This window comes from Pinus tabuliformis, chromosome 7 (assembly GCF_031772625.1).
Source record: "Pinus tabuliformis cultivar Carrire ecotype Pingquan chromosome 7, CPIR1, whole genome shotgun sequence".
In the NCBI taxonomy this organism is placed as follows: domain Eukaryota; kingdom Viridiplantae; phylum Streptophyta; class Pinopsida; order Pinales; family Pinaceae; genus Pinus; species Pinus tabuliformis.
Genome location: NC_142293.1, coordinates 1,055,193,825 through 1,055,220,694, shown reverse-complemented (window position 1 = coordinate 1,055,220,694; position 26,870 = coordinate 1,055,193,825). Strand labels below are relative to the sequence as shown.

The following is a 26,870-nucleotide window of genomic DNA, read 5'->3' as shown; positions in this document are numbered from 1 at the left end:
ACACCAATTCTAATTATGTTCTCTTTCTCTTGGAAGAAATACTATTCTTGTCTCTCCATGACTGGCAATCAAACGAATGAGACTACCAAATCCTTAACTTGAAACACAAAAATCATGTGCTCTATGTTTGAAGATATAACAAAGAATAACATTTAAGGAAAGACACGAGGAAGAAGGAGATGACCCTTCAATCCCAAGGAGCTATCTACTTGACTTGCATACATTTTTGACAACATCAAGATGATTAAGGAGACTCTTTGAAAAAAGTACATTTTTTACAACATCATGATAATTACCAAGACTTCTTGGGAAAATCACATTTTTTATAACTTCAAGATGATTACTGAGACTCCAAGGAAAAAGCACCTAATGAAGGAATATAAACTTGGCTCCTTCCTTGAGCTCCTACCACTTCAATCATGTCACTCCTACCAGGGACTCATCTATAGGAATCCTAAGATGTCATAAGCCATCCTTTGTTAGGATACTCTTGTCTATACAAGTCACTTCTCTAATAAGTAGCTTCTCAAAACAACTAACCTATTAAGATGGAAATGTATGAAAAGTTGTGATGATCAAGCTAGTATTAAGTGGCATTAAGGCCCTTCTCTTGAACCGACCTAATATCATTTTGAAAAAGTTCTTAAAAACAACACCACTTTTATTTAGAATTATCATTCTATCACTGAATATATTAATACATTATCAATGTTTTGGACAAAATTAGTAGATCCACAGTCACATAACTTTTGTGAGCATGTCCATAAAAAGAATTGGGATGGGAATCAAACATCTATACAAACACATCTTTTTTGGGTTGAAAGAGACATTAGAAACAAGCTCAAACTTAATAAAAACATTGTTACCCCCCATTGATCATGCCACAAATAAGTTATGGAGAATCAAGAACCTGACGGGAGGACAAATATATATATATATATGAGTGATCCTTTGGAGCTTAGCCTCCATATGAGTGATGGATGACTCAAAATGAGTCACCCATCACTCATATCGAGGCCAAGCTCCAAATGAGTGATGGATGACTCAAAATAAGTCATCCATCACTCATATGGAAACCAAGCTTCAAATGAGTCATCCATCACTCATATATTTTGAGTCATCCATCACTCGTATGGAAGCCAAGCTCCAAATGAGTCATCCATCACTCATATGGAGGCCAAGCTCCAAAGGATCACCCATTTCTAACACTTGACAATAACTTGAAGTTAATGGAGGGCAGCAACTTAACTCTCTCCGGTCATCCCCATCGTGCTAAAGTCAAAGGAACGAATACAGGGTGCTAAAGCCAAACGAACGAAATCTGGGGGTATGATTCCGCCCGCGGAAGGGTCCCATGAATCGCCCATGAATTTCAATGAAAGTGAATGCGGACTTCTGGTAACTAACTCAAATAAATAAACTCCTAATCACTGATTCTTACGATAAATAATCTGGATCACTGATTCTTACAATTCCGTCGGGCAGAGCTGTGGTGCAGTAGAAACGTATGGTTCCCAAGCACGGCTGTGACATACCAAACATACCTTTGTTATGTGAAGCCAAGCTTATATCCGTGAATTCAGAATTTCAATTGCGGGATAATTAATGGCCTCAGACTGCCCAGGAGAGAAACATGCACCAGCAATGCTGTTGGAAGCGCCAAAGCTGCATCCGAATAGACGACCCAATATCTGGAGTGAGACCGAGGGAGACATAACTAGGCAGTACACATTTGATTCTAATGCCCTTCTCTGCGTAAGTGCGTTCTCCCTCTCGCTCCCTCTCTCATTTCCCGTCTTGTTATTAGTATTTCCAGGTAGTGCTGCTGTTCTTATATTGGCGGGGCTTGACAAAATTTGTTGCCGGGCAACGGTATTCCTTGCTGTTTGAAGTTGTATTGAAATATTTCTGCGTTTTTGGAGCAACTCCTCTATTGCTATTTCTTTCATGGGCAATGTTCGAGTGGGCTTGCGAGTCATGTTTAGGGCAGGGCTGTTGTCAGTTTACAAGTTGTTTTTGCTGGAACCATAGTAGCAAGATTCGGCCGCATTGGTTTTCGCTGTACCGAAATTTGGTGAATTTTCCGGTACAGTCAATTTATGTTTGATTATCTTTGATAATACAAGTCACTTGGTTGATACAGATAAACCCAATAAAACAGCCCCCAAGTAAAAAAAACAGAAATATTACAAAAACTAAATCATCATATTTTCAAGAAATGGACATTTTGTCCTGATTTACTTGGTGGTATGAATTATTTTTCTTTTTCTCGGGTGATTTTTAGGCTGAATTCTTCTAAAATTTAGAACAAAATGCATCATTTTATCTTTATTAGATGTATTGTTTCTACATTAGTCTTCCTGGATGTTTTCATGATGTATTTTTTGCGTACTGAATCGTATTCAAATTTGTACTCATATACAAATCCTGTTATTATGGTTAGCAAAGAACAAACACAGTTTTTCGATTCATAACTGTAATGGTTCATGAATCACTAATAGGAAGGCATTTGCCCGCAGAGGACTTCACCTGGCATATCATCTTCAAAGAATGCTATACACAGAGTGTTCCAGGTCACTGGGTTGCTATGAGCGAATCACAATGGATAAACCATGAGTTTTGGAACTCTTAAGTGGCTATTGCAGAACTCCGAAGTGATGTTGAGAATGTGGTTGCTGCATGGATTTACATTTGAGCATCAACTTAAAATTAAGCTCAAATTCAACATGTTGGATTAAAAGAAATGGAGACATAAGAGATAATATAAAAATTATTAAGCTCAAATTCAACTTATTGGAAATGGGGATATAAGAGAACGTAGAAAAAATATAGTATTGATTCATACTGAAGGATTAGGAATATCTACAAAATTAACATGCAGGATTTCAATGGTGATGGAGTTATACAAGAGAATACAAGAAATGTAGTCTTAATTCATTCTATGAGATTAGGAATATCTAAGATGTTGGAGTTGAATTTGTTACCTAAAGTTAAGTGCCGAGATTGTTCCATACCCTAAAGTTTTGAAAAGTAGATGCAACCGGGCAGTGTTGCGGGGGAGCGCGCTCTCGGAAAAAAATTTGTGCTCCCTACCAAAACAGGGAGCGACTTTGTGAGCGTCGCTCTCATTGCTCTGGGAGCGAAAAATAAAGCCCGAGAGCGATCAGGGAGCAATCGCTCCCGATCGCTCCTGGGCTTTATTTTTCGCTCCTGGAGCGACGCGCGTTGTTGCCGGGAGCGAAACTGGCGGAAAAAAATCCGCTCGTAAAAAAAAAAAATTGTTTTAAGAAATGTTTTTGTTATATAAAGGCTTGGAGGGCTTTTGTAAGTCATTGTGACTTGAGAGAGTTGGAGGAGAGCCAAGGAGCTTGTGCCAAGGAGTGAGGAGGAGCGAGGAGCAAGCGCCGAGGAGCAAGGAGCAAGCTTGCAAGGAGTCTTGGATTTGAGGTAGGTTAGTAACTTAGTAATTTAGTAGGTTAGTAACTTAGTAACTTATTTCTAGAATGATGAATCTAAATAAATAAAATTAATAAATAGTAAATACATTTTTAATTTTCTCATTCCCATTCCCATTAAATTTTGCAGATTCAAAACTACAAATTTCAAACATCATGGACTTGGTTATATTTATTGGCATTTTCTTCTTCTTGGTTCCTCTTCTGGTTATTATGGTGCTGGAGAGTAAGAAAAGGAGGGTCAAAATGAAGAGGGGGATGAAGAAGGGGGACAAAGTGGATTTGATGAAAACCCCGGTGAGGAGTTGGAGGAGGGTGAACATGATTCAACAACTGAAAAAATTAAACAAGACCAAACCCCATTGTGGAAATATGTTAACAGGCCTAAAGCAGGGAAAGGGGGTGGAACCACTAAATTTCATTGCCCCCATTGCAACAATAATTACACAGGTTCATACACCCGTGCTAGAAAACACCTCTGCGGGAAAAGGCCATGGGATGGAGATAAACAAATAGGAATCAAAACTTGTGCAGCTGTGTCAGCAGTAGATAGAGCCAAATACATAAGGGAAGAGGAGGAAGCCCAATATAAATCTAAAAAATCAAGGGGTTTCTTTGAACCAAGCTCATAATCACAAGCACAAAGTACTCCTTCAGCATCCTCCCAAGGCAGTGGATATGGAGGCATAGGGTCACCAGCTTTAAGGCGTAAAACCATATTAAATTTCCTTGATGAGGGGTGTAGGAATGATGTGGATTCAAAAGTTTACAGGTTTCTCTATGCATGTGGGATACCATTCAATGTTCTTCGCTCACCTTATTGGCACGAAATGGTTTCTGCCATAAATGATGCCTCTAAAGGATATAAGAGCCCTGGGTATGACAAGGCAAGAACCGTTGGACTTGATCATGAAAAAGAAAAAAAATCACATTCTTTGAATAGAATGACAAGTTCTTGGACTGACCATGGGGTGTCCATTGTATCTGATGGATGGACAGATGTAAAAGGCAAGCCATTGATAAGTGTTCTTGCTGTGTCTGTTAGTGGTGCCATCTTTCTAAATGCATATGATTACTCAGAGAAGTTCAAGACTGGCATCAACATTGCAGAAGCATTACTTGAAACAATTGACCCTATTGGGCCATACAATGTCATCCAAGTCATCACTGATAATGCTCCTAATTGTAAGTCAGCGGGAGCAATTATTGAGGTTAAATACCTCGACATATTTTGGTCTGGGTGTTTGGTTCACTCATTGAACCTTTTGATGCATGATGTTGTTAAGAACAAAAATGAACAATGCAAATGGATTAGTGATTTGTACAAGAAAGGCAAACAAATGATAAAATTTATTACAAATCATAGCAATACCCATGGCCTTTTCCGTAGTCACTCAAGATTGGAGTTGTTGAAGATTGCGAGGACTAGATTTGGTAGTTATTACCTCACCTTCAGACGCCTTTTGAAGGTAAGAGAGTCATTGGCTAGCGTGGTATCAAGTCCACACTGGCAGGTATTAAAGGAAAGGGCTACAAATGCAGCTGACAGGCGAGGTTTTGAACTGGTGGAGGAGGCCGCTCTTGATGGTATGTTTTGGGCAAGTGTGAGGCAAGTATTGGATTTCACCAAGCCCATTTATCGCATGATTCGGTTTGCAGATACAGATAAACCAGTGATTGGCGAGGTGTATGAGCAGATGGATACCATGTTGGGGCAAATAAAAGATATTGTTCATAACAATGATGCCGACTTGTACAAACTGATTCACGATTGTGTGTGTACGGTGGAATAAACTTAATCTTCCACTACATTGCTTGGCATATATCCTTACGCCAAAATACTACTCTACATCTTGGTTGGGCCAACCTACACCAGGGGGTGGGGTTAGGACCAAACCCCATTTAGATGAAGAGGTATCTAGAGGATATTTGGCTGCATTAGAAAAGTTGATACCTGACAGGGAGGAATGTGCTAGTGTGCGCCTGGAAATAGGCATATACTTCAGTGGCACTGGTTTGTTTGGTACCTTCCATGCAATGGAAGACAGAGATAGATTTGATGCTCTCACATGGTGGGAATCATATGGCGGCCAGGGACTTTTGCCAAAATTGGCAAAAAAAGTTCTATCACAGGTTGTAAATACTTCTTCTGCAGAGAGGTGTTGGAGCACCTACAGCTTCATACATAATGTGAAAAGAAACAGACTCAATGAAAACCGGGTAGAAAGCTTGGTTTATGTGCACTACAACTTGAGGTTGTTGAGTCATTACTGTGATCGGGCTTATGAGGATCCAACATATAAAATTTGGGACAACCACCCAGAGGATGACAATTTGGAGGATGGCACTATACATCTTGAAGAACTGGAAGAGGAACTTATAAGGGATGAAGATGAAGCAGCTGCAGCAGCCATGCCACCTCCACCATCCAGTAGCAGTGCTCGAGTTCCGAGTCTTGTTCCTTTGCTGTCGCCACCTCCATCTACACCCTCACGTGGAGGGCATATGTCTTCTAGTTCTGGTCGTCGGTCTGTGCGGGAGACTCCTAGAAGACCACCACGACTTGCTCATATAGTAGACTCTCGTGGCAAGGGCCACATGCAGTAGTAGATAATAGATTTACAGTTTACTTGTCTTTTCTAGTTTCTATTAGTTTTCATAATTGTTGAGTCTTGAGTCCTTGACTCTTGACTCTTGACTCTTTCATATCATAATGATATTTTTTGTAAACATTATATGACTGTGACAATGAAAGTTTGAAGTTTGAAGTTGGCAATTATAACTCATTGGTAATGATTGTGAATTATGAATATGATGCTTCGTGAAAGACTAAAGTTGTTTCATTTCATTTCATAATTCATTTTATAACATTTCATTTCATGTTAACAGTTAGAAACTTAGATATTATTTCTTGTAATGGTTAAACTTAGCTTACAAGTAAAACTTTGGTGATCAATGATGATAAATGTTATATATTGAATTTTCAATTTGGAAAGCTTGAAGTTGAAACTTTAAGATTGAATTTGATGAATCATGATTCACGAGACTCAATATGTTGCAGTTGTAATATGTATGTTACTAACTTGTGGACGTGGTTGATGAAGATTATAATTTCTAGATGATTGATGTGATATGGTTCAATGATCAATCTATGTTTTGTTTTTGTTTTTTTTGTTTGTTTTGTTTTGTTTGTTTGTTTGTTTTGTTTTGTTTGTTTGTTTTGTTTTGTTTTGTTTTGTTTTTTTGTTTTGTTTTGTTTGTTTGTTTTTTTTTGTTTTTATTTATTTATTTATTTATTTTTATCTAATTCATCATGCTACATGTTTTTGTTGACATATATGTATCAAAATATAAAAAATATATATATTTTTAAAAAATCGCTTTGAGATTCGCTCCCAAAACGGGAGCTTCTGAAAGTGTCGCTCCCGCCCCCGTTTTCACTCCCGCTCTCAAGTAACACTGCAACCGGGGGTTCGATGCAGCTATAAATCCAGTTAAAACTGAATGAAGAAACGGGAGCTAGAAAATTATGAACTTATTACTAGAAATTGGGGAACTTTGGATATGTCAAAATGTTGAAGAATGGGTTCGTTTAACAAGTGGCAAACTAGCAGATAGATAACAAAAGGAGAGGAGTATCCTCAACAGCTAATAATTTCCTCCTCCCAATGTTGAAAAGTGTAACTAGGTTCGATCTTCATAATGACATGTGTAATTATGAAAAGAAGAAAAATAAAATTATTATTGTAATGCTTGTCTCATGGGTTTCATGAGCAAGGAATTTTATTTTTAGTATGACTCCCATTGAGAGTCCTTAGGATTGGTCATAAAGTCTAATTGAGTCAATGTCATGTATGAAGGGCCCTTCTTGGGCACGTTACATCTTGTATGAGTCATTTAATAAGTGTGTAAGCCCTCCAAAACCAAGCACGAAACCTCTCCTTGAAGTCAGATACGAAATGGAGAATATAACTTATTTAATGGACATGTTGGCTCTCATGTACTCATGTCAACTCATATACAGGGGCAAACTACTATAAATAGGTTCCCAAGATTCCATATTTGTCACAGAATTTCGATAATCTCAGTCTGAAGTGCGAAGATACTACAATAATTACAGGAGTGCGAAAGTACTATAGTGGGAAAGGACAGTAGTGCGAAGGTACTAGGACAACAGTGCAAAGGTATAAGGACAACAGTGCAAAGGTGCAACAGTAAGGGCAATGGTACAACAAGTGCGAGGTACAATAGTTTGAAGTTTAGTAGTATGAAGGTGAAAAAGAAGGAGTAAACAAAGAGAGAGGAAAGGGTACGAAATATTCTAGCATTAGTTTTGGGACTGTTTTGGGCTGAGGGTTTTCTGAAATGTAGTGCTGAACAAAGGGACCAAAATTTTGAAGAGTAGCCAAGAAGAACGAAGAAGCAAAGGTTTGATCCTTGCAGGAAGAACTGCATCAAGGAGGATTTGTGTCTTGGTCTTGGAGGGGCAAATAGGTCAAGGGTCTTGGTCTTGGTATTCGTCAATTGGAATCTCTATAAGAAGAAGAATTTGTTCGGGTTTTCCTCTCAAGGAGTGAGAGGTTTGGCCTTGGCTGATAGCCTATATTCTGTGTCTCTTAGTTGTTTGATGAAGAAGAACACTAATAACCTAAGTAAAAGAAGACCCTAATCTAAAGAAGTGAAAAGCAATCACAAGCAGTTACTAATAGAAGAGAAATCACTTAATCTCTATGCCCTAGATTTCTCAACATGGTATCAGAGCTAAGATGACTAAGTCAAGGAAGGGAATCTCATCAAGGGACACTCGGGATCAGATCTCAAGAAAGGCATCAAAGCAAAGATCATCTTGAAGTAAAAAAGTCTACAAAGAAGTAGTAGGATCATCATCAAAGAAAAGAAGGCCAAAACCATACGTTTACTCAAGTTGAAAGGATCTACAAATCAAGTTGAAGTGTTTTGAAGTCTATTCATCCAAAGGAAGCTAGAGGCGTTGTCATCAAGACTCTAAGGCAATCTCTCTCAAGCAAGATCCCTACCATTGAAGACATCACCATCATCAAAAAGATCCAAGGGATCTCCTACTCTGTGGGATCAAGGATCATCATTGAAGAAAACTATCTTCATCAAAAGGAAATGTTCTATCCTCTATATCATCATCAACATCAAGGAAGCAACAAGGAGAAAGGAGCATCCTCTCAAGTAAGTATATGACCTTATCTGAATATGTCAAAATGTCTTTTTGCAAGGATAACAACAAATTGGTTGGGGCTTCAAAATATCTTGCATGAAAGAAAAGGAAAGATCTAAATCTCATTGAAAATGAGGTTATGAAACATGTCAAAGGACCTATCACAAAACCAGGAGAGGAAGATGCTCAAGTGCTTGCCAAGTATATGAAGGGGGGAGTTAGGGCTCAAAGGATTCTCATAGAATCCGTCAAGGATCCCCTCATCCCATATGTATCTAAACTTAAAACTTCAAAAGAAATTTATGACAAACTAGTAGAGTTGTATTCCGTAAGCACTGCTGCAGAAGTCATCTCATTAAGGCAAGAACTCTGCAAGATGAAAATGTCTAGGGTAGATGGAATAGCCTCATACTTTATGAGGATATTTGAGATCTGGGGTCAACTACAAGAACTGGGAGAAGTCATGTCTGATATTGAAATGACTACAACGGTATTAAATGCACTACCAGAGGAGTGGGGTAACTTTACTTTATGTATTTATGGGAAGAAAGGAGCTACTCCATTCCAAGATCTATGGTCACTATGCAAGATTGAAGAATCTAGACTAAAGGCCAAATTTGATGTGGGAGTAGGTGAGCAAAATCAAGCTTATGCTGCAATGACAAGAGGAAAGGGACAATTTGGAAAGTTTGGTTCCTAGGAAAAGAAAAAAAACATGGCTAAAATCCAATGCTATGGATGTCAAGAATATGGACACTACAAAAGAGACTGTCCTAAGATCAAGAAGGACAATAACAAAAGAAGAAGAGAAGAAGCGCATATTACCAAAGAAGTGGAGGAAGTTGAAAAGAAGAAATCCAAGAAGGATGAAGTAATAGATCTCCATTGTTGAGATAGTCTTCCTCACCTAAGTTCTTTTCAAGTTCCTAAGTCTTATGTTGTAAGATATGTCTATCATGATTCACTAAATGGGATGCACCAAGGCAGCATAGAAGCATTGAAAGCAAGAGCTTGGGACATCATCATAAAAAATCATGAAAGATGGTTAGAATCTATGGAAATCAAGGATATAGCTCTTGGGAATCTCATTGGGAACACAAGTGGCAAGGTCATCTAGTACAAGGTTCATCATACATCTGTCAAAAGGAAACATTTGCTGATGGGGATACTTTAGATCCTCAAGATTCTCTGATGGAATCTTCATTGAAAGGTTCACTGATCATGAGGAAAAGCAAGTGTTTCATCAAGAATTCCAATCTTGTGGAATTCATGGGATGATGACATAAAAATGAAGCAGTCATGCGATTGAGGCTCTTTTAACCAAGGAAGCTGCTGCATGAAGTCTGGATGACCCAAAGGAAAAATGAGGTATGTATGCTTACGTTTGATATTGTGGAAGTCATGTCATATGGTTGCAAGTAACATGGATCAATGCTCTGTCTTGAGAGCATGATCAAAAGTAAGGATATCCTCCCTCAAAGGAATGCAACAATGCATGGGTCACATATGCACTAAATGAAAATCAACATAAAATGTCCTCATATGAAGTATGAGGTGGTTGACTACAATTGAGGAACTTTGATTGGAAACTCTTGGGAATGTAATGTGCGAAGAAAGGAAGGAAGAGATCATGGAATATGTAACCATGGTAAAAGCAATCAACATCCGAAAGACTAAGAAGGTTTGACTAGGATATCTCCATGGAAGATATGAAGACTTTGATGAAGTCTGAAAAGGAAAGAGACCCTTGACAATATATATATCTTTGGGAGATGTGTCAATATGTATGCAGGATGCTGATGCAAACTAGAAGATGTCATGATGAAAGACCATCACAAAGGTAATGTTGATTTTAATGTTCATTCCTTTATTTTTTATATATCTGGATGGGTTTATGCAAAGTTGCCAAGGGAAGATCTATGGATGTCTTCCACCACCGATGCACATGTAGTAGGATGTAAAGATCCTTAAGTAAACATGGCATGAAGAAAGCAGCATGGCATGAAGGAAGGCCAGATATGGACTGATGGATCACTTTCCGATGATGACATGGCTGACTCATGGATGAAAGTGATGGATGGTCGATGCCCTATGTAGAAGTCACAAACATGAAGACTCCTAAATAACGAAAAGAAGTTCATGACATCGTGAAGAGGAGTTCTTCAAGCAGTTGGTTGCCCCATCATCTCCACCTAAGGAGCTGCGGTAGGTCCCTAATTAAGAGGGAGCCTGGAAACAACTTTCTTACTTGGAAAAAACTTGTAAATTCCTAAGCCATGAAGGAGCTTAGGTACATTCCTTCTGTAGGAATGACTACATTCCTTTATTGGAATAGATATGTCCTCCCTAATTAAGAGGGAGAGATAGACACATCATTCTTGTCTTCACTTGGGAAGACAGAATGGAGGATTGGGTAAGCCTCTGGTATCCGATGCTCTTTGAGGATGTATTAGGGCATCTAAGATAAGAGTAGTCGTTGAGACCGATATTTTTTGAGGACTGGGAATCCAAGATAAGAATAGTCCTAGTGGAACACACCCTGGGAACTCGGGTGGGGTATGTTCCGAGAGAGACAATGATGAGGGTGTCTATACATCATTGGTCTCGCCAACATTGTGCTTAGATTTTGTGGAGAGATAGAGCTATTAGTCAAGGCCTTGCTATGTGACAATGTTGGTTGATATGATGCTAAACAAATGGGTTACCAATCTGATTCTTCTTATGAGAAATTCTTCAGATTGAGAATGACCAAGTACCATTATGATTACCTCCCTAGTTAAGAGGGAGTGTTGAAAAGTGTAACTAGGCTCGGTTTTCATAATGACATGTGTAATTATGAAAAGAAGAAAAATAAAATTATTATTGTAATTCTTGTCTCATGCGTTTCAGGAGCAAGATTTTTTTTTTTAGTATGACTCCCATTGAGAGTCCTTAGGATTGGTCATAAAGTCTAATTGAGTCAATGTCATGTATGAAGGACCCTTCTTGGGCATGTTACATCTTGTATGAGTCATTTAATAAGTGTGTAAGCCCTCCAAAACCAAGCACGAAACCTCTCCTTGAAGTCGGCTACGAAATGGAGAATATAACTTACTTAATGGACATGTTGGCTCTCATGTACTCATGTCGGCTCATATACAGGGGCAAACTACTATAAATAGGTTGCTCGGATTTCATATTTGTCACAGAATTTCAGTAATCTCAGTCTGAAGTGCGAAGGTACTACAGTAATTACAGGAGTGTGAAAGTGCAACAGTGGGAAAGGACAGCAGTGCGAAGGTACTAGGATAGCAGTGCGAAGGTATAAGGACAACAGTGTGAAGGTGCAACAGTAAGGGCAACAATACAACAAGTGTGAGGTACAGTAGTTTGAAGTTAATTAGTACGAAGGTGACAAAGAAGGAGCCAACAAAGAGAGAGGAAAAGATACGAAATATTCCAGCATTAGTTTTGGGACTGTTTTGGGCTAAGGGTTTTCTGAAGTGTAGTGCTGAACCAAGGGACTGAAATTTTGAAGAGTAGCCAAGAAGAACGAAGAAGCAGAGGTTTGATCATTGTAGGAAGAACCTCATCAAGGAGGATTTGTGTCTTGGTCTTGGAGGGGCAAATAGGTCAAGGGTCTTGGTCTTGGTATTCATCAATTGGAATCTCTATAAGAAGAATAGTTTGTTCGGGGTTTCCTCTCAAAGAGTGAGAGGTTTTGGCTCTGGCTGATAGCCTATATTATGTGTCTCTTGTCTCTTTATGGTTTATGCATTGGTAGCTATTTGATGAAGAAGAACACTAATAATCTAAGTAAAAGAAGATCCTCATCTAAAGAAGTAAAAAACAATCACAAGCAGTTACTAATTGAAGAGAAATCACTTAATCTCTATGCCCTAGATTTCTCAACACCCAAGTCGCTTCTCATAGAGTTTAATCTTATTGAATTAAAATCTAGGAAAATGAGCAGAGGAGAAGGATCACTCAAAGCTAGTCAAAGTGGGAGGAATATGGATGGAGGAATGTGATGGCCAACTGGAGATAATTGTTTTAAGATTTGAGTCATAGTGATAGCATGCGAAATGGTTATTATCCCATGGTGAGTTATGTGACTCTCAATAAACTCCCCATGCATTGTCCAAGGGGGGATAATCATGTCAATATGTGAGCAATACGTCCAACTAGGCAAGAAGTCCTTCGAGTGGCCCATGTGGCATCTTTGATGATGTGGTGTCCTTGTCATGGCTTGACACATCGTCACGAATCCCAATGTAGTGACATGTTTGCCAAGAAAATGTCATGGATCCCAATGCCTATTAAAGACAGGTACAATGCACTGTCATGGATCCCAAGGCATGGTACCCATATCCCAATGTAAGGTGCTCACTTAGAATGATGAGTCCAACTTCTTGATGTGCTATTAGGTGGTATACCCTTGGTGATTTCACCAAACATAACATAACAAAGGTTAGTTTATAATGTTGTGTTTGGCCCTTTGTGATGAGGCTTGAGGGGTAGTTGCCCCCTTGAGTGGGTCCCCCAAATGATCATTGATGGGACATGTTACATGACATCTTGACTCTTGCCAAGTCACAATTTCCTGCTAGTATTGGCTTGTAGGTCGTTGATACTAGCTTCACGCATTTCTTTCAAAAAACAAAGGTTAACTTATAATTTGCCTAAGTATTATGGTGAGGGTACAACAATTAAGCCTTATGGTGTGTCAAGTCCTAGGACAAAATGTGTTTGGCCCTAAGTTGCATGAAGTTCCGAAACATTTTGGAGTTCTCGAAACGAGTACATTTAGAAATGTCACCTCCCAAAAATGGAAGCGTTGACCAAAACATCATATATGTATAGATATATAAAAATAAATTTATAAATAAGTGAATAACCTTTTATCTTGCAAGAAAAAAGGGAATAAGACCCATAGATGACAATTTAGAAGGAAAATCGGGTCTGTATTAACTCTCATAGATGATTACATGATGGTCGAGTTTTGGCCAGGTTTTAGAGTTTCAGGTACGGGTACGACTTGAAACGCCGAGTTCCTAGTGGTTTCGTGCAACATAGGTTTGGCCTGTTGCGATGAGGATCGAGGGGCAGGCAACCCCCTTGAGTGGGACCCCCAAGTGATCATTGATATGATGTGTCTTAGGATGCTTCAGCCCTTGCCAAGTCACAAGTTTCTTTTAGTACTGGCTTGCGGGATGTCTATTAGAAATCCATGCACCGCATGTCTGGTCTATGTTTTGACAGTTTCACAAAACAAAACAGATAAGCACACAAAAAATGCCTAATTGTAAAAAAAACTTTTGCACAGTGGAAAACACAACAACAATTAGATCATGCACAATACATAGAATTTAATGTCCAATATGATTTCTTGTAAGTCCATTAAGAAGAATCCTTAAGGCTCTTGTACTAGGGATAATGGCCTTTTACAATCCCTAGAAAATGCCCAAATACAATGTCAAACCCTTTGAAAAAACACCTAGGGCTAAGGCTTTGTCCACTAACCCCTCTTTGCCCAAATATCAACAATGTGGTAGTCCTTTTACCACAAAGACATAAACAACAAACCTTCACAAGTCTAGCGGCCCGCTTGGCAGCCTTTGCAAACCTTTACCAATAACTATCCTAACTTTGCTGCCCACTTGGCAGACTTATTCACCCCAACAACAATCTTCCCACCTAGTAGTTCTTCAACTACCTCTTGTAGCCCACGGTCTGCTTCCTCAACCCTCCTGTAGCAAAATTTAGGCCTCAGCCTACTCCTCAGCTTTCAACTACACCCTCGACTTGCCTCTTTAGGCCCTTGGCCTCCTTGTCTCACCTGCGGCTTGCTCCTTTATCCCTCGACGCTCTTTCTCTTATTTGCGGCTCCCATTCTTAGCTGAGGCTAGACCATCCAACCCTTAAACTAGGGCATGACTTCTTTTCAACTTGCGGGTATGCTACAAGTCTACTGTCGACCTCTCCAAGTTACAACCTTCTCTTCCTGCCTGCAGCTAGGTCTCTTCCAGCCCTCCCACTTGTAAACAACAAAACCAAAAGCCCTTCCCACCATAGAAATATACTCTCCAAAACCATTGCTACCCTAGTTACAGGTCTGCAGTTTTCTTAATCAATTTCAGTGCTCAATCAAGAAGATATCCATTACATTTTGTCCATATGAGTTGCTCCTGAAGCTTCTCCATTGGCCTCTTATTTATACTTGACCAAAGGTCCCTTTGGAAGCCCCTTTGTCCATCAAGAAACCTTCAACATCAAACTCAACATTAAATTAGAACATTAAATGTTCTCCTTGGGTGCAAAGCCCACTCAGTTTTGGTACAAATCCCACAACTTGGGTGCAAAGTCCATACCTAAGTTGCACTAAAACGGATACGGGAACGAACATGGATACGGGGTTTGAAACAGATACGACAAATTTTCAAAAAATCTAGATACGATACGACAGGAATCAACACACACACACACATATATATATTTAAAAAATAAAAATTTCATATTACCATTCATATTTTAGAATCTAGATTAGATCTAAAGACTAAAAATACATAATCAATTATCATCTATGATCTATCATGATTCATCATCATCAATTCAGCATAAACATTGTCATCATCATTAATGATTATTATAACATTCATTATTCAACATATCATCAAGTTTTTGTTTCAAATTTCAATCATCAAGTTATCAACATGACAAGTTACACCATCATTACCAAAATTAATAATGCATACTACATAGTACAAAGTACAAAATGAACTATGACTGGCAGTCTACTATCATTATTCATAATTCATATGGTTGTTCAAAAGTTTAAAAGTTAAAACACCATCATAAATTACATTTACATATCATCAAATATGTCTTCATTCATGCCACTAAAAAGTTCCACATCCTCTCCAAAAGTGGGACTGGGAACATTGCTGCCATGTACACTTGAAGATCCACCTATTGGTGACTCCGCATCAAACAAAGTCATATGAAACATGGCATTCAATGTCATATCCAAGTCAAGCAACTCTGGTTCCACGTCCCATAATTTGGTGGGCCCAAATTTGTATTCATCTCTCTTGTGTGATAAAAGGCGAAGGGTTGAATGAACATACACTAGCTCCTCAGCGTTCTTAGAGCCCAATCTGTTTCGTTTCACTGAATGGATGAGGGCGTATGTGTTATCACCCCAAGAAACTCTCCTAGGTTGTATATCAGAGATGCTCGGGAACATTACAAACTCAACAAAAAGTTGGATAAAATGGTGGATGAATGAAAGAAATGCTGCATATTCAAGCCAGATAACCACTTCTACTGTGCTTGACCCCAGACATGGGTGAACACTCCCAGACTACAAGGCTTTTAACCACCAATTACTCACAGTTTAAGGAAAATGTGATGATGGAGAAAACTGATCACACCAGCAGATGCACAGGACCCTGTGATGGCCAGCTGCAACCAGTTTAAAGGTTTGTAAATCTGTTTTCTAATACACAGACAGGATGACAACTCTTTGGCATTAAAAAGAACAGAAACCTGCAAACAAATTCAATGATACATGCTAAATCCTAACACAGAGGTGGGATGACAACCCCTCTAATGCTAAACATTAACAGCACATGAATAACTGCAAAATAGGCACAGCCTGGAACAAGAAGAAGAAGTGGAACGTGAGCAATTAACAACAAAAGAAGCTTGTATTAGCTGGAAATGAAGACCAGACGCTGCAGGTCTTACAGTAGTTACAGTCTCCAGAAGTTGAAGCTTACAACAGAATAACACTCATCAAATTGATTACATCTTGTTTTTCAGTATATATGGAGCTTTTCACAAAATTACTCTGCTGCCCTAAGCGTGGAGGGGTCATAACTGACCACCAACCTCATTTACAAACTATTATGGGCCTCTAATATATTCTGAGTATTTTAATTAACAAATTTGACATTCTCTGGTACTTTGTTGTACTCTTTGAATAGGTGGAATGTTTCATGAATAAATGTCCATAATTGCTGAAGGAATTCAACTGCTCGAGGAAGTACTTTCTCATCCTTGACCATGCTGTTCTTTGAATGAAGTTGCTGAGGATTAAATGTGCAGATTGCTCGGTCATCTCTTCCTTCTTCGCGTGCATGGGACAAGCCAAAAACATTGAAATACGCCTTGAAAATGGACGAAGAGCCGAAAAGGAACGCTGGCCGTTGGATGAATCAGATGGACGGCCTAGATCGGATGGTGGGAGGCGATGGGACGTCACAGAGGCACGATGGATTATAGGCCGTCAGATCTGGCAAATCGGACGGCTGAGATTAGATCTGAGCAGGCTATCGGGCGGGTATGTGAACAGATGAACGATGGCCGTTGGATCGCGGCGGGAATGATCCAACGGCTGATGGGAGGCGGAGATGAACACAGGTTAATGGGCGGGGAGCCGGGTACGGTGGTGGGAAGCCGTTTCCCCGCACCACTTATGTGCAATGGCGGTAAACGTACATGGAGGGTGCGATACGAGTCAACGAGTGCTGCGTGTCTGATTTGACAGGTGCGGAACCGCTTTCCCTGCGAGTTATCGCATGTGCATGTTCACGGAGCGGGGGACGCATCTATCGTTGGATCTTGGCGAGGTAAGATCGGACGGCGCGGAGTTAACATGCGTTTTGGTTGATATGACAGGCGATGTGACAGGTAAGGGGCCCGTCGAGTTATATAATTTTTAATTATATGCGCGCGAGATTAAACAAAAATGGTTTATACAAGGTTTTGAACGGGTTATAAGGGTTTTAGAATTATAAACAAAAAGCGCCCGGGAGCAGAGTAAATAAGGGTTTGTGAGGAAGTTTAGCATAAAACGGAGGAATGGGGAGCCATAAGGGTGCAAGCGGAATGATAAGGAAAAAACAAGTTATGGTGTGAGGAAACATTATCGGGGGTTTTATAGGGTTTAATGGGAAACAAAAGAAATAATGGGGTTAAGAAAATAAGGAGAGTGAAAGGAAAGGAGGACATGGAGGTAGCGGGAAAAAGGGAGAGACAATGATAACTATTATAAACCATCTCTGAGCCAACAACCAAGGATCAAACTTATTCCTCCTTCTGGAAAATCAACAGCATGTAGCAGAGCTAACACTGGCTCCTTCTGGGGATGAGATCTTCCTTGTGAGGTCTCAAGAACCTGCAGATCAATGCCTTTCCAGCTGAAAACAAATTAACCAAAATTCCTAGTATTCCATTGGGCATGGAGTCTACTGCATCTGTACTAAAGCTGATAAAAACACAATATTTACAATTTTTAAGGCCAAAGACCCTAAATCACATAAACTTTCAAAAACCGCCCATTAACTGGGCCATCAAAAACTGCTTCCCCCCCATACTTTTCAGTATGAAGGTGTTGTTCCCTTGAACCTATGAAATAATGAAAGGCCCTGTCCAGAAAGCATCAAATTTCCCATGGTTGCCTTTCTTTTCCTTTAGTGCATCCGATTTCAAAACCAAGTCACCAATTTGAAAATTATTTGTTTTTGCCTCCTTATCAAAGGCTTCCTTGATCATTTTCTGATGTGCTGCAACCTTTTCAACCGACTGTTCTCTAATCTGATGTATTTCTGCTAAATCAGTGATCCTCTTTGCCATGCATTCTTTCTCATCCTGCTCTTCTTGAATGAATTTTGCCACAGGGAGAATTAATTGAATTGGGAATACAACATCAGTGCCATATACCAGTTTGAAAGGAGAATTAACTGTGGATTTTTTAATGGTCACTCTGTCAGCCCACAGTGCATACTTGAGCTTTGAGTCCCAATTCTTTTTATTGTCCTCTAACAATTTTTTAATTATCCTGATCAGACTTTTATTAGAGGATTTTGCTAGACCATTTCCCTGTGGATAATATGAGGTGGAATGAACAAGTTTGATACCCATTGAAGCACACATTTCCACCAATTCTTTTGCCCTGAAGGCTGCTGGATTATCTGTGATTAGTTTATGTGGACAACCAAATCTGCTGAAGATATTCTTTGTCAAAAACTTCATGACCACATTGTGATCAGCCTTCCTTGTAGGGACTGCCTCAATCCACTTGGTGAAATAATTAGTGGCTACTAATATCCATTTATGCTGGCCACTGGAATGTGAATTAATTTCTCCAATAAAATCCAAGCCCCACTGCTGAAAATGTCCTTTTGCCTGAATTGGTTTTAGGGGCAGGGATTTCAACTGTTGTTTTCCTTCAAATCTTTGGCACCTGTCATAAGATTTAACAAAAGAAAATATATCAGAAAATAAAGTGGGCCAATAGTACCCAGCTCTGAGAATTTTATAGGCTGTAGTTTTCCAATATTGGTGCCCTCCACACATGCTATTATGAAACTGCTGCATAACTTCTTTTGACTGTTCTTTGTCCAGACACCTTAAAAATATTCTAGATGGATCTCTCCAGTAGAGCAGATTTCCATAATGCAATACTTTGCTGCTCTAAGTTTTAAAGTTCTGGTCTGACTTTGAGTAAATCCTGAAGGGATTTCTAGTTTCAGCAAGAAATTAATTATTTCAGCATACCAGTTACATGAAGCTAGACTCTCGGCCACTGACTGCTTTCCCTTTGATTCAACTGCTTCCTCTTTTTCTACCTGACCATTTTCTGCCATTGTGCATAGGAAATCAATATCTAAAGTCCTGCAATTTTCTTCAGCCAATAACTTGGCAAGCCCCTGACCTCTAACCAGCTTTGTGGGTCTCAACTCTATATTAAATTCTATCATTTTTGCAATCCATTTTGCCCTTCTTCCATCAGCATCAGTGTGGGTCAAGACATCTTTTATTGCAGCAGAAGGCACATATGCAATTATTTTGGAATGAAGGATATAAACTCTAAAAGCTTTCAAGGATTTGATAAGAGCATATGCCTGTTTTTCTATAATATCATACATTAGTTCAGCATCCCTCAAGTTCTTGTTGAAAAAAGCTACTGGATGTTCTGAACCTTCTTCATCTTGCTGCAATAAAACTGCTGCAATGGTATCTTCAGAGGCAAAAGAAAATACATGGAACTCCTTGCTGTAATCATGACTAATCAAAGTAGGAGCTTCCATAATAGCCTTTTTAATAGACTCAAATGATTTTCTTGCTGCATCAGTCCATCTTATCTTTGATCCTTTCTTCAACATGGAGGTCACATGCTTAACCAATTATGCAAAATTTGGAATAAACCTCCTGACAAAATAATTTTACCCAGAAAGGACTGGATATCCTTCTTTGATCTTGGGACAGACAAAGACTGTATTGCTTTGATTCTTTTTAGGTCAATCTGAACACCTGCAGCAGATACAACATGTCCTAACAGCTTGCCTTCATTCAAAGCAAATTGAGATTTTTTAGGATTGACTGATATTCCAAACCTCTTGCACTTCAAGAATACTTTTTTCAAATGTTGTAAATGATTTTGATGGCTGCTGGAGTAAACTGTTATATCATCAAAGTAGATAAGCACAAATTTGTCCTTCTCTCCCACAAATGCTATGTCCATAGCTCTCTGAAAGGTGGCTCCAACATTCATCAATCCAAATGGCATTTTGGCATACATAAAGGTGCCCCATGGAGTGGTAAATGCAGTCTTTTCTTGATCATCTGGGTGCACAACAATCTGATTAAAGCCTGAAAATCCATCCAAGAAAGACATCACTTTAGCTCCTGAGACTTTTTGCAGCAAATGCTCCATCTTTGGTAAAGGATAGTTGTCTTTCTTTGAGCATTTGTTCAAATTTCTAAAATCGACACACAGTCTGATTTCACCACTTTTCTTCCTCACCACCACTAGATTGGCTATCCATTTTGAATATCTGAGAGGGACTATTATCTTGGCAGCCAATAACTTTTTAATTTCTTTTTCAATCAGAGGAAGAAGCAAGGGATTTATTGGTCTCAGCTTCTGTTTGAAAGGAATAGTGTCTTTCTCCAGAGGGATTTTATGCTGAATTATGCTCTTATCATAAGTTTTCAGGTCACTGTACTCCCAGACAAACACATCAGCAAATTGCCTCATTAAATTGTAGTATTCAGCACTTTGATTAGCAGACAAATGAGTGGACAAATTCACATATTTAGGTTGACCTGGACTTCCTATATCATGCTTACAGACTGCAGATTGGTCTTCTTTTTGGGCAGCCTTGTAAGGCACATCATTTTGGTCAAACAGTCTTTCAAGAGGAATTAGACCCTTAGGAATATGGTTACTAGGAAGCTGGACTATGCTATCTTTACCAATCTTATTTCTAAGCTGGGATTGGGGGTTTTCTTCCAAGGCATCATTCTCTTGGTCAATTTGCATCTCAGAAAATTCATCAATGACTTGAAGGAACCTATTTAACTCATCATCATCATTAAAAACTTTCCAATGGTGGACATTATCAAGCAAGGACGGTCTGTACATCATTTGGACTTGATAAACTAGTCTGGGAGGCAAAGGAGGTATAAATAGACTAGTAGAAACAACAAGGGAATCAGCAAGCTGATTTTGGGCTCTAGGAATATATGAAATACAAAAATAATCAAAGGAATCTCTGATTCTCCATATCTCATCTCTGTATGCTCTCAGCCTTGGGTGCTTTGCCTGAAATGTTTTATTTACTTGCTGTATAATTAAATCAGCATCTCCAAACACTTTCAGCTTCTTGATTCCTCTATCTTTTGCTGCATTAAGGCCCAATAGCAAAGCCTCATACTCTGCTATATTGTTTGTGACTTTGAAAACCAGCTTAAAAGACAGCTGAATGCTCTCTTGTTGTGGAGATACTAGCACCACCCCTGCTCCTGCAGTCTCCCTGGAACACGCTCCATCAAAAAACATTTCCCAAACCTGACTTCCTTGCTCTTTTTCAGCCTGATTTGTTGGTTTTCTGATTTGCAATGAGGCCTTTTGAGACGCTTCTATTTGGAGAATACATGCTCCAAAATCAGTGTCCACTGCATATATAGGATGATTTGTAGGATTCTTCTCATCACTAATGATGTATGCCAACTGTGCTTCTCTATACAACCTCCTGCTTTCTCCTCCAAACACTGGGACAGTAGCATAAGATAAATCATTCTGTAATGTCCCACCTAGTCTCTTAATCCACCCTCTGGACAACAACATGCCAAACTTAGGAGGGACATTTGCTACCACAATATCCATCATCATACTCTTCATGGGCAACTGAGTTAAGGTAATAGCCAGATCTTTAATCAATCTAAGACATTTCACCTTCCTTGAATCAAAAGAAAATAAATCATGATAGGGTTTGGTGATATCAAGGCCTAACTCTTCCATGACAGCTTTAGGCATTAAATTGTGGCTAACTCCTGTGTCTAGCAGGCAATTGTGGAGGATTTTGTCATGAATGGTCAATGAAACATAAAAAGATGGAGAATTATTATCAGCAGGTTCAATCATAGGGTTGAGCACAATGGCAGGCTTGTCAACTTGCAAGTTAACAGAGTCAGTGGAGGTTTGTTTGGTTTCTAGCTCAAGGGCTTCAAAGCTAGGCTTTCTAAATACTTCACTCTTCACCAACTCAACCAGAGGCACAAATATTTTCAATTTTTGAACTTCTAACTCAAAGCTGAAAGAAGAAGATGACTTTTCAGAAATTTTTACCTCTTGAACTGGAGCTTTGAGGATGACTGGATCAGCTGCTGGTCTTCTTTGTTTGATATTCTGTGGCTCTGTTTGGACAGCAGCTCTTTGGGCAGAATTTTCCTTAGCATTTTTTGCATTGGACCTCAGGTTAGATCTCTGCTGCTGCTCAGCTTGTAGGACAGCTTCTCTATCCCATTCTTGACTGTCTTGTTCCTGCAGCAATGATTGTTCATACTCAGCCAATGTCAAAAATGCAGCGCTGCCTTTATCTTTCATGCAGTGAATTTCATCCTCATCTTCTTCAAATTATTCCTCCTCCATGACTACATTTTGGAAAGGAGCTTTAGCTCTCTGATCTTCTTTTGAATCTTCACCCCTCTGCATTATTTGCAACTGCTCATTTGCTCTTCTGAAAGGATTTGGGTTTCTTGGAGCAAATGTGTTCTGCTGCCTTGTTTTCCCCTAGTTCTGCTCAACCTCCAGCTTAGAAATTTCAGCAGCCAATGACTCTATCATCTTGGTCATTTTATCTAATTTAGGCTCTGAAGATGATATAGAAGAAGTAGATGCCTGATTTCTCTGTCTTCTCCTGTCAGCTTGACTTTTGAGTTTTTCTGCAGCCATGATATTGGATTCTACTTTTAAGGCTGCACCCTGCATATCTGCCTGTGTAGCACATCTCCTTTCTCTAAATAGCAGGCAGAAATCAGAATCAAAAGCATTGGCATAAGTGAGTTTGGCAGAGGTGGGGGTAGGTTTTACCTCAGCTAGTATCTTACTATACATACGATTGAATCTTTTATTAAAATCGGGTATTGATTCCCCATTTTCCCTCTTTAGATTACCAAACTCACTATGATAATATAGCAAGTCCTTTTTATCTCCCCATTCCTTCAAAAATGTATCATCTAATGCTTCAATATCGGTTATAGATCTCTGGGGTAATTCTCGAAACCACTTCCTAGCCTCTCCATCAAGGCTCTGAACAAAAACTCTCATCTACACATCATTTTCATTTATATCTAAATTATCAGCATAACTGTAAAAAGCTTCAAGATGTTCTTCTTCTGTTACTCCCTCTGTACCAGTGAATTTAGGCATATATTTATGATATTCCCCCACAGGCATAGGATTTAAAGGGACAGACAAGAATAAAGGTCCATATCTAGCAACAACAATTCTTTCTATCCTCGTAGGTGCTTGCTGTCTTGCCACGATTGGAATATTTGGGAGAATACTAGCAGATTGAATCGTAGGGAGTAATGTGATGGATGGCAGAGATAAAGGGATGTTTTGGACTGAATGGGAAGCTTTCTTTGGACTGAGATTCAAAGGGGAACTAACTGCACAAGGGGCTGAACTAATCTCTGAAGGTTTTTCCTTATTAACAGTGCTGTGCTCTAAATCTTCAAACTGTAAATCTTCAGCAATAACTTTATCTTTCAGAGATGAATAAGATTTCTTAGGCTTACCTGATCTTGATGCCCCTTTCTATGAAGCTTTCTTCGATTTTATAGTCCTCTCAGGTTCAGGCACTGGTTCAGCTGGTAATTTATGATGATTTCTTCGAGTGTGTCTCATAAACTGAGCCAGAACTTCAATGTGGAGTCGCCAAAGGTTGGTATTCCTCCAATGGAGTCGCCAGATAGATGATTACAACCAAAAACTGTGTTCAAACATTGTCTATCATCAAAGCTTGAAGCTGTGTCGTTCTCTCAGGGAAGCTGAGCTTCAATTCTCCTCTCCCCGGCAACGGCGCCAATTAATGTTATCACCCCAAGAAAGTCTCCTAGGTTGTATATCATAGATGCTCGGGAACATTACAAACTCAACAAAAAGTTGGATAAAATGGTGGATGAATGAAAGAAATGCTGCATATTCAAGCCAGATAACCACTTCTATTGTGCTTGACCCTAGACATGGGTGAACACTCCTAGACTACAAGGCTTTTAACCACCAATTACTCACAGTTTAAGGAAAATGTGATGATGGAGAAGACTGATCACACCAGCAGATGCACAGGACCCTGTGATGGCCAACTGCAACTAGTTTAAAGGTCTGTAAATTTGTTTTCTAATACACAGTCAGGATGACAACTCTCTGGCATTAAAAGAACAGAAATCTGCAAACAAATTCAATGATACATGCTAAATCCTAACACAAAGGTGGGATGACAGCCCCTCTAATGCTAAACATTAACAGCACATGCATAACTGCAAAACAGGCACAACCTGGAGCAAGAAGTGGAACGTGAGCAATTAACAACAAAAGAAGCTTGTATTAGTTGGAAATGAAGACCTGAAGCTGCAGGTCTTATAGTAGTTACAGTCTCCAGAAGTTGAAGCTTACAACAGAATAACACTCATCAAACTGATTACATCTTGTTTTTCAGTATATATGGAGTTTTTCACAGAATTACTCTGCTGCCCTAAGCGTGGAGGGGTCATAACTGACCACCAACCGCATTTACAAACTATTATGGGCCTCTGATATATTCTGACTGTTTTAATTAACAAATTTGACATTCTCTGGTACTTTGTTGTACTCTTTGAACAGGTGGAATGTTTAATGAATAAATGTCCATAACTGCTGAAGGAATTCAACTGCTCGAGGAAGTACTTTCTCGTCCTTGACCGTGTTGTTCTTTGAATGAAGTTGCTGAGGATTAAATGTGCAAATTGCTGGGTCATCTCTTCCTTCTTCGCGTGCATGGGATAGGCCAAAAACACTGAAATACGCCTTGAAAATGGACGAAGAGCCGAGAATAAACGCTGGCCGTTGGGTGAATCAGATGGATGGCCTAGATCCGATGGCGGGAGGCGATGGGACGTCACAGAGGCACGATGGATTATAGGCCGTCGGATTTGGCGAATCGGACGGCTAAGATTAGATTTGAGCGGGCTATCGGGCGGGTATGTGAACAGATGAACGATGGCCGTTGGATTGCGACGGGAATGATCCAACAGTCGGCGGGAGGCGGAGACAAACACAGGTTAATGGGTGGGGAGCCAGGTACGGTGGCGGGAAGCGGTTTCCCTGCACCGCTTATGTGCAATGGCTGTAAACGTACAGGGAGGGTGCGATACGAGTCAGCGAGTGCCGCGTGTCTGATTTGACAGGCGCGAAACCGCTTTCCCCGCGAGTTATCGCATGCGCAGGTTCACGGAGCGGGGGAAGCGTCTATCGTTGGATCCTGGTGAGGTAAGATCGGACAGCGCGGAGTTAACATGTGTTTTGGTTGATATGATAGGGGATGTGACAGGTAAGGGGCCCGCCGAGTTATATAATTTTTAATTATATGCGCGCGGGATTAAACAAAAATGGTTTATATAGGGTTTTGAACGGGTTATAAGGGTTTTAGAATTATAAACAAAAAGCGCCTGGGAGCAGAGTAAATAAGGGTTTGTGAGGAAGTTTAGCATAAAACGGAGGAATGGGGAGCCATAAGGGTGCAAGCGGAATGATAAGGAAAAAGCAAGTTATGGTGTGAGGAAACATTATCGGGGGTTTTATAGGGTTTAATAAGAAACAAAAGAAATAATGGGGTTAAGAAAATAAGGAGAGTGAAAGGCAAGGAGGACATGGAGGTAGCGGGAAAAAGGGAGAGACAATGATAACCATTGTAAACCATCTCTGAGCCAGCAACCAAGGATCAAACTTATTCCTCCTCCTGGAAAATAGCAGCATGTAGCAGAGCTAACAGTATGGACTCAAGTTCCTTTCTGCTGAAGAAGAACTAGCAACCTGTGACAAGATCATGATGGCCAATTTTTGGATATGTGGAAGTGCCCCACCATAGAAGTTCCACCACTCAATTGGACTTAATCTGGTCTTGTCCCGCATACAATCAATATCACAACCCCAACCCTCTAATCCCACAAAATGAGAAAATTGTGCACGACTCTGAAGCCCAATTTTGGGATCTACAAAAAGCTTTCTAAAAGCATTTTAAAATCCTTCTGTGACTTTTGGGTCTTTGTTTGGTGCGGTTCTTTCTGGATCACCTAGCAATTCTGGAGCATAATATTTTGGATTCACTGCATAGGCCAAAAGGTGCAATGGGGTGGTCATCTTGTTCAACCTTTTGGTCAATATATCTTTTACTTCTCTGTAAAAGAATTCATCTGGGTTATTCTCCTTGGAATTTATAACCAAACTTATCTTCTCTATCATGCAATTAATGCCCTCATACACCTCTCCCATATTAGGCATATCTGTGTCAAACATATGGAGCAAATCCACAATTGGCTTAGTAAATGCCAAGAGGTACTCCACCCTATCCCACCATTCATCATCAACAACCAACCGTTTCAGTGCTTGTGCTCTATCAGATTGGGATTGCCTCCATTGATTCCAAAGAGAACTGCATACCATTGATTGTAATGCATCTTTCACCTGCATAAGCCTTGTTAAGACTATGATGTGAGAAGCAAATAGAGTCTCGGCAACCTGCAGGTGCCAAATTGCCAATGCTTCAAATTTCAATAAATTAAAAATCATAATTTGATTGAATAGCTATTATGATTCACGAATCATGACATTTGATAATCCAATTTAGATATTTGAATTTAGAGTCAGTAATTAGAGTTAATGAATTAAACTTTAAAGTATAGGTACCTTAAGGAGC

The 26,870-nt window shown here is 39.6% G+C and overlaps 1 protein-coding gene across 2 annotated transcripts in view; it reads left to right on the top strand.

Annotated features, from left to right (window-relative positions):
* The first annotated feature begins 1,227 nt into the window (after positions 1 to 1,227).
* RUS2 (root UVB sensitive protein (Protein of unknown function, DUF647)) overlaps positions 1,228 to 26,870 on the top strand; it is a 141,744-nt gene continuing 116,101 nt past the window's right edge. Inside the window, exons 1-2 of one of the 2 annotated variants that reach the window (XM_089456512.1) lie at positions 1,228 to 1,398; positions 1,486 to 1,755. In XM_089456512.1, the coding sequence (XP_089312638.1) occupies positions 1,606 to 1,755 (150 nt within the window). In that variant the 5' untranslated portion in view covers positions 1,228 to 1,398; positions 1,486 to 1,605. The other variant, XM_089456511.1, reaches the window with a different exon arrangement.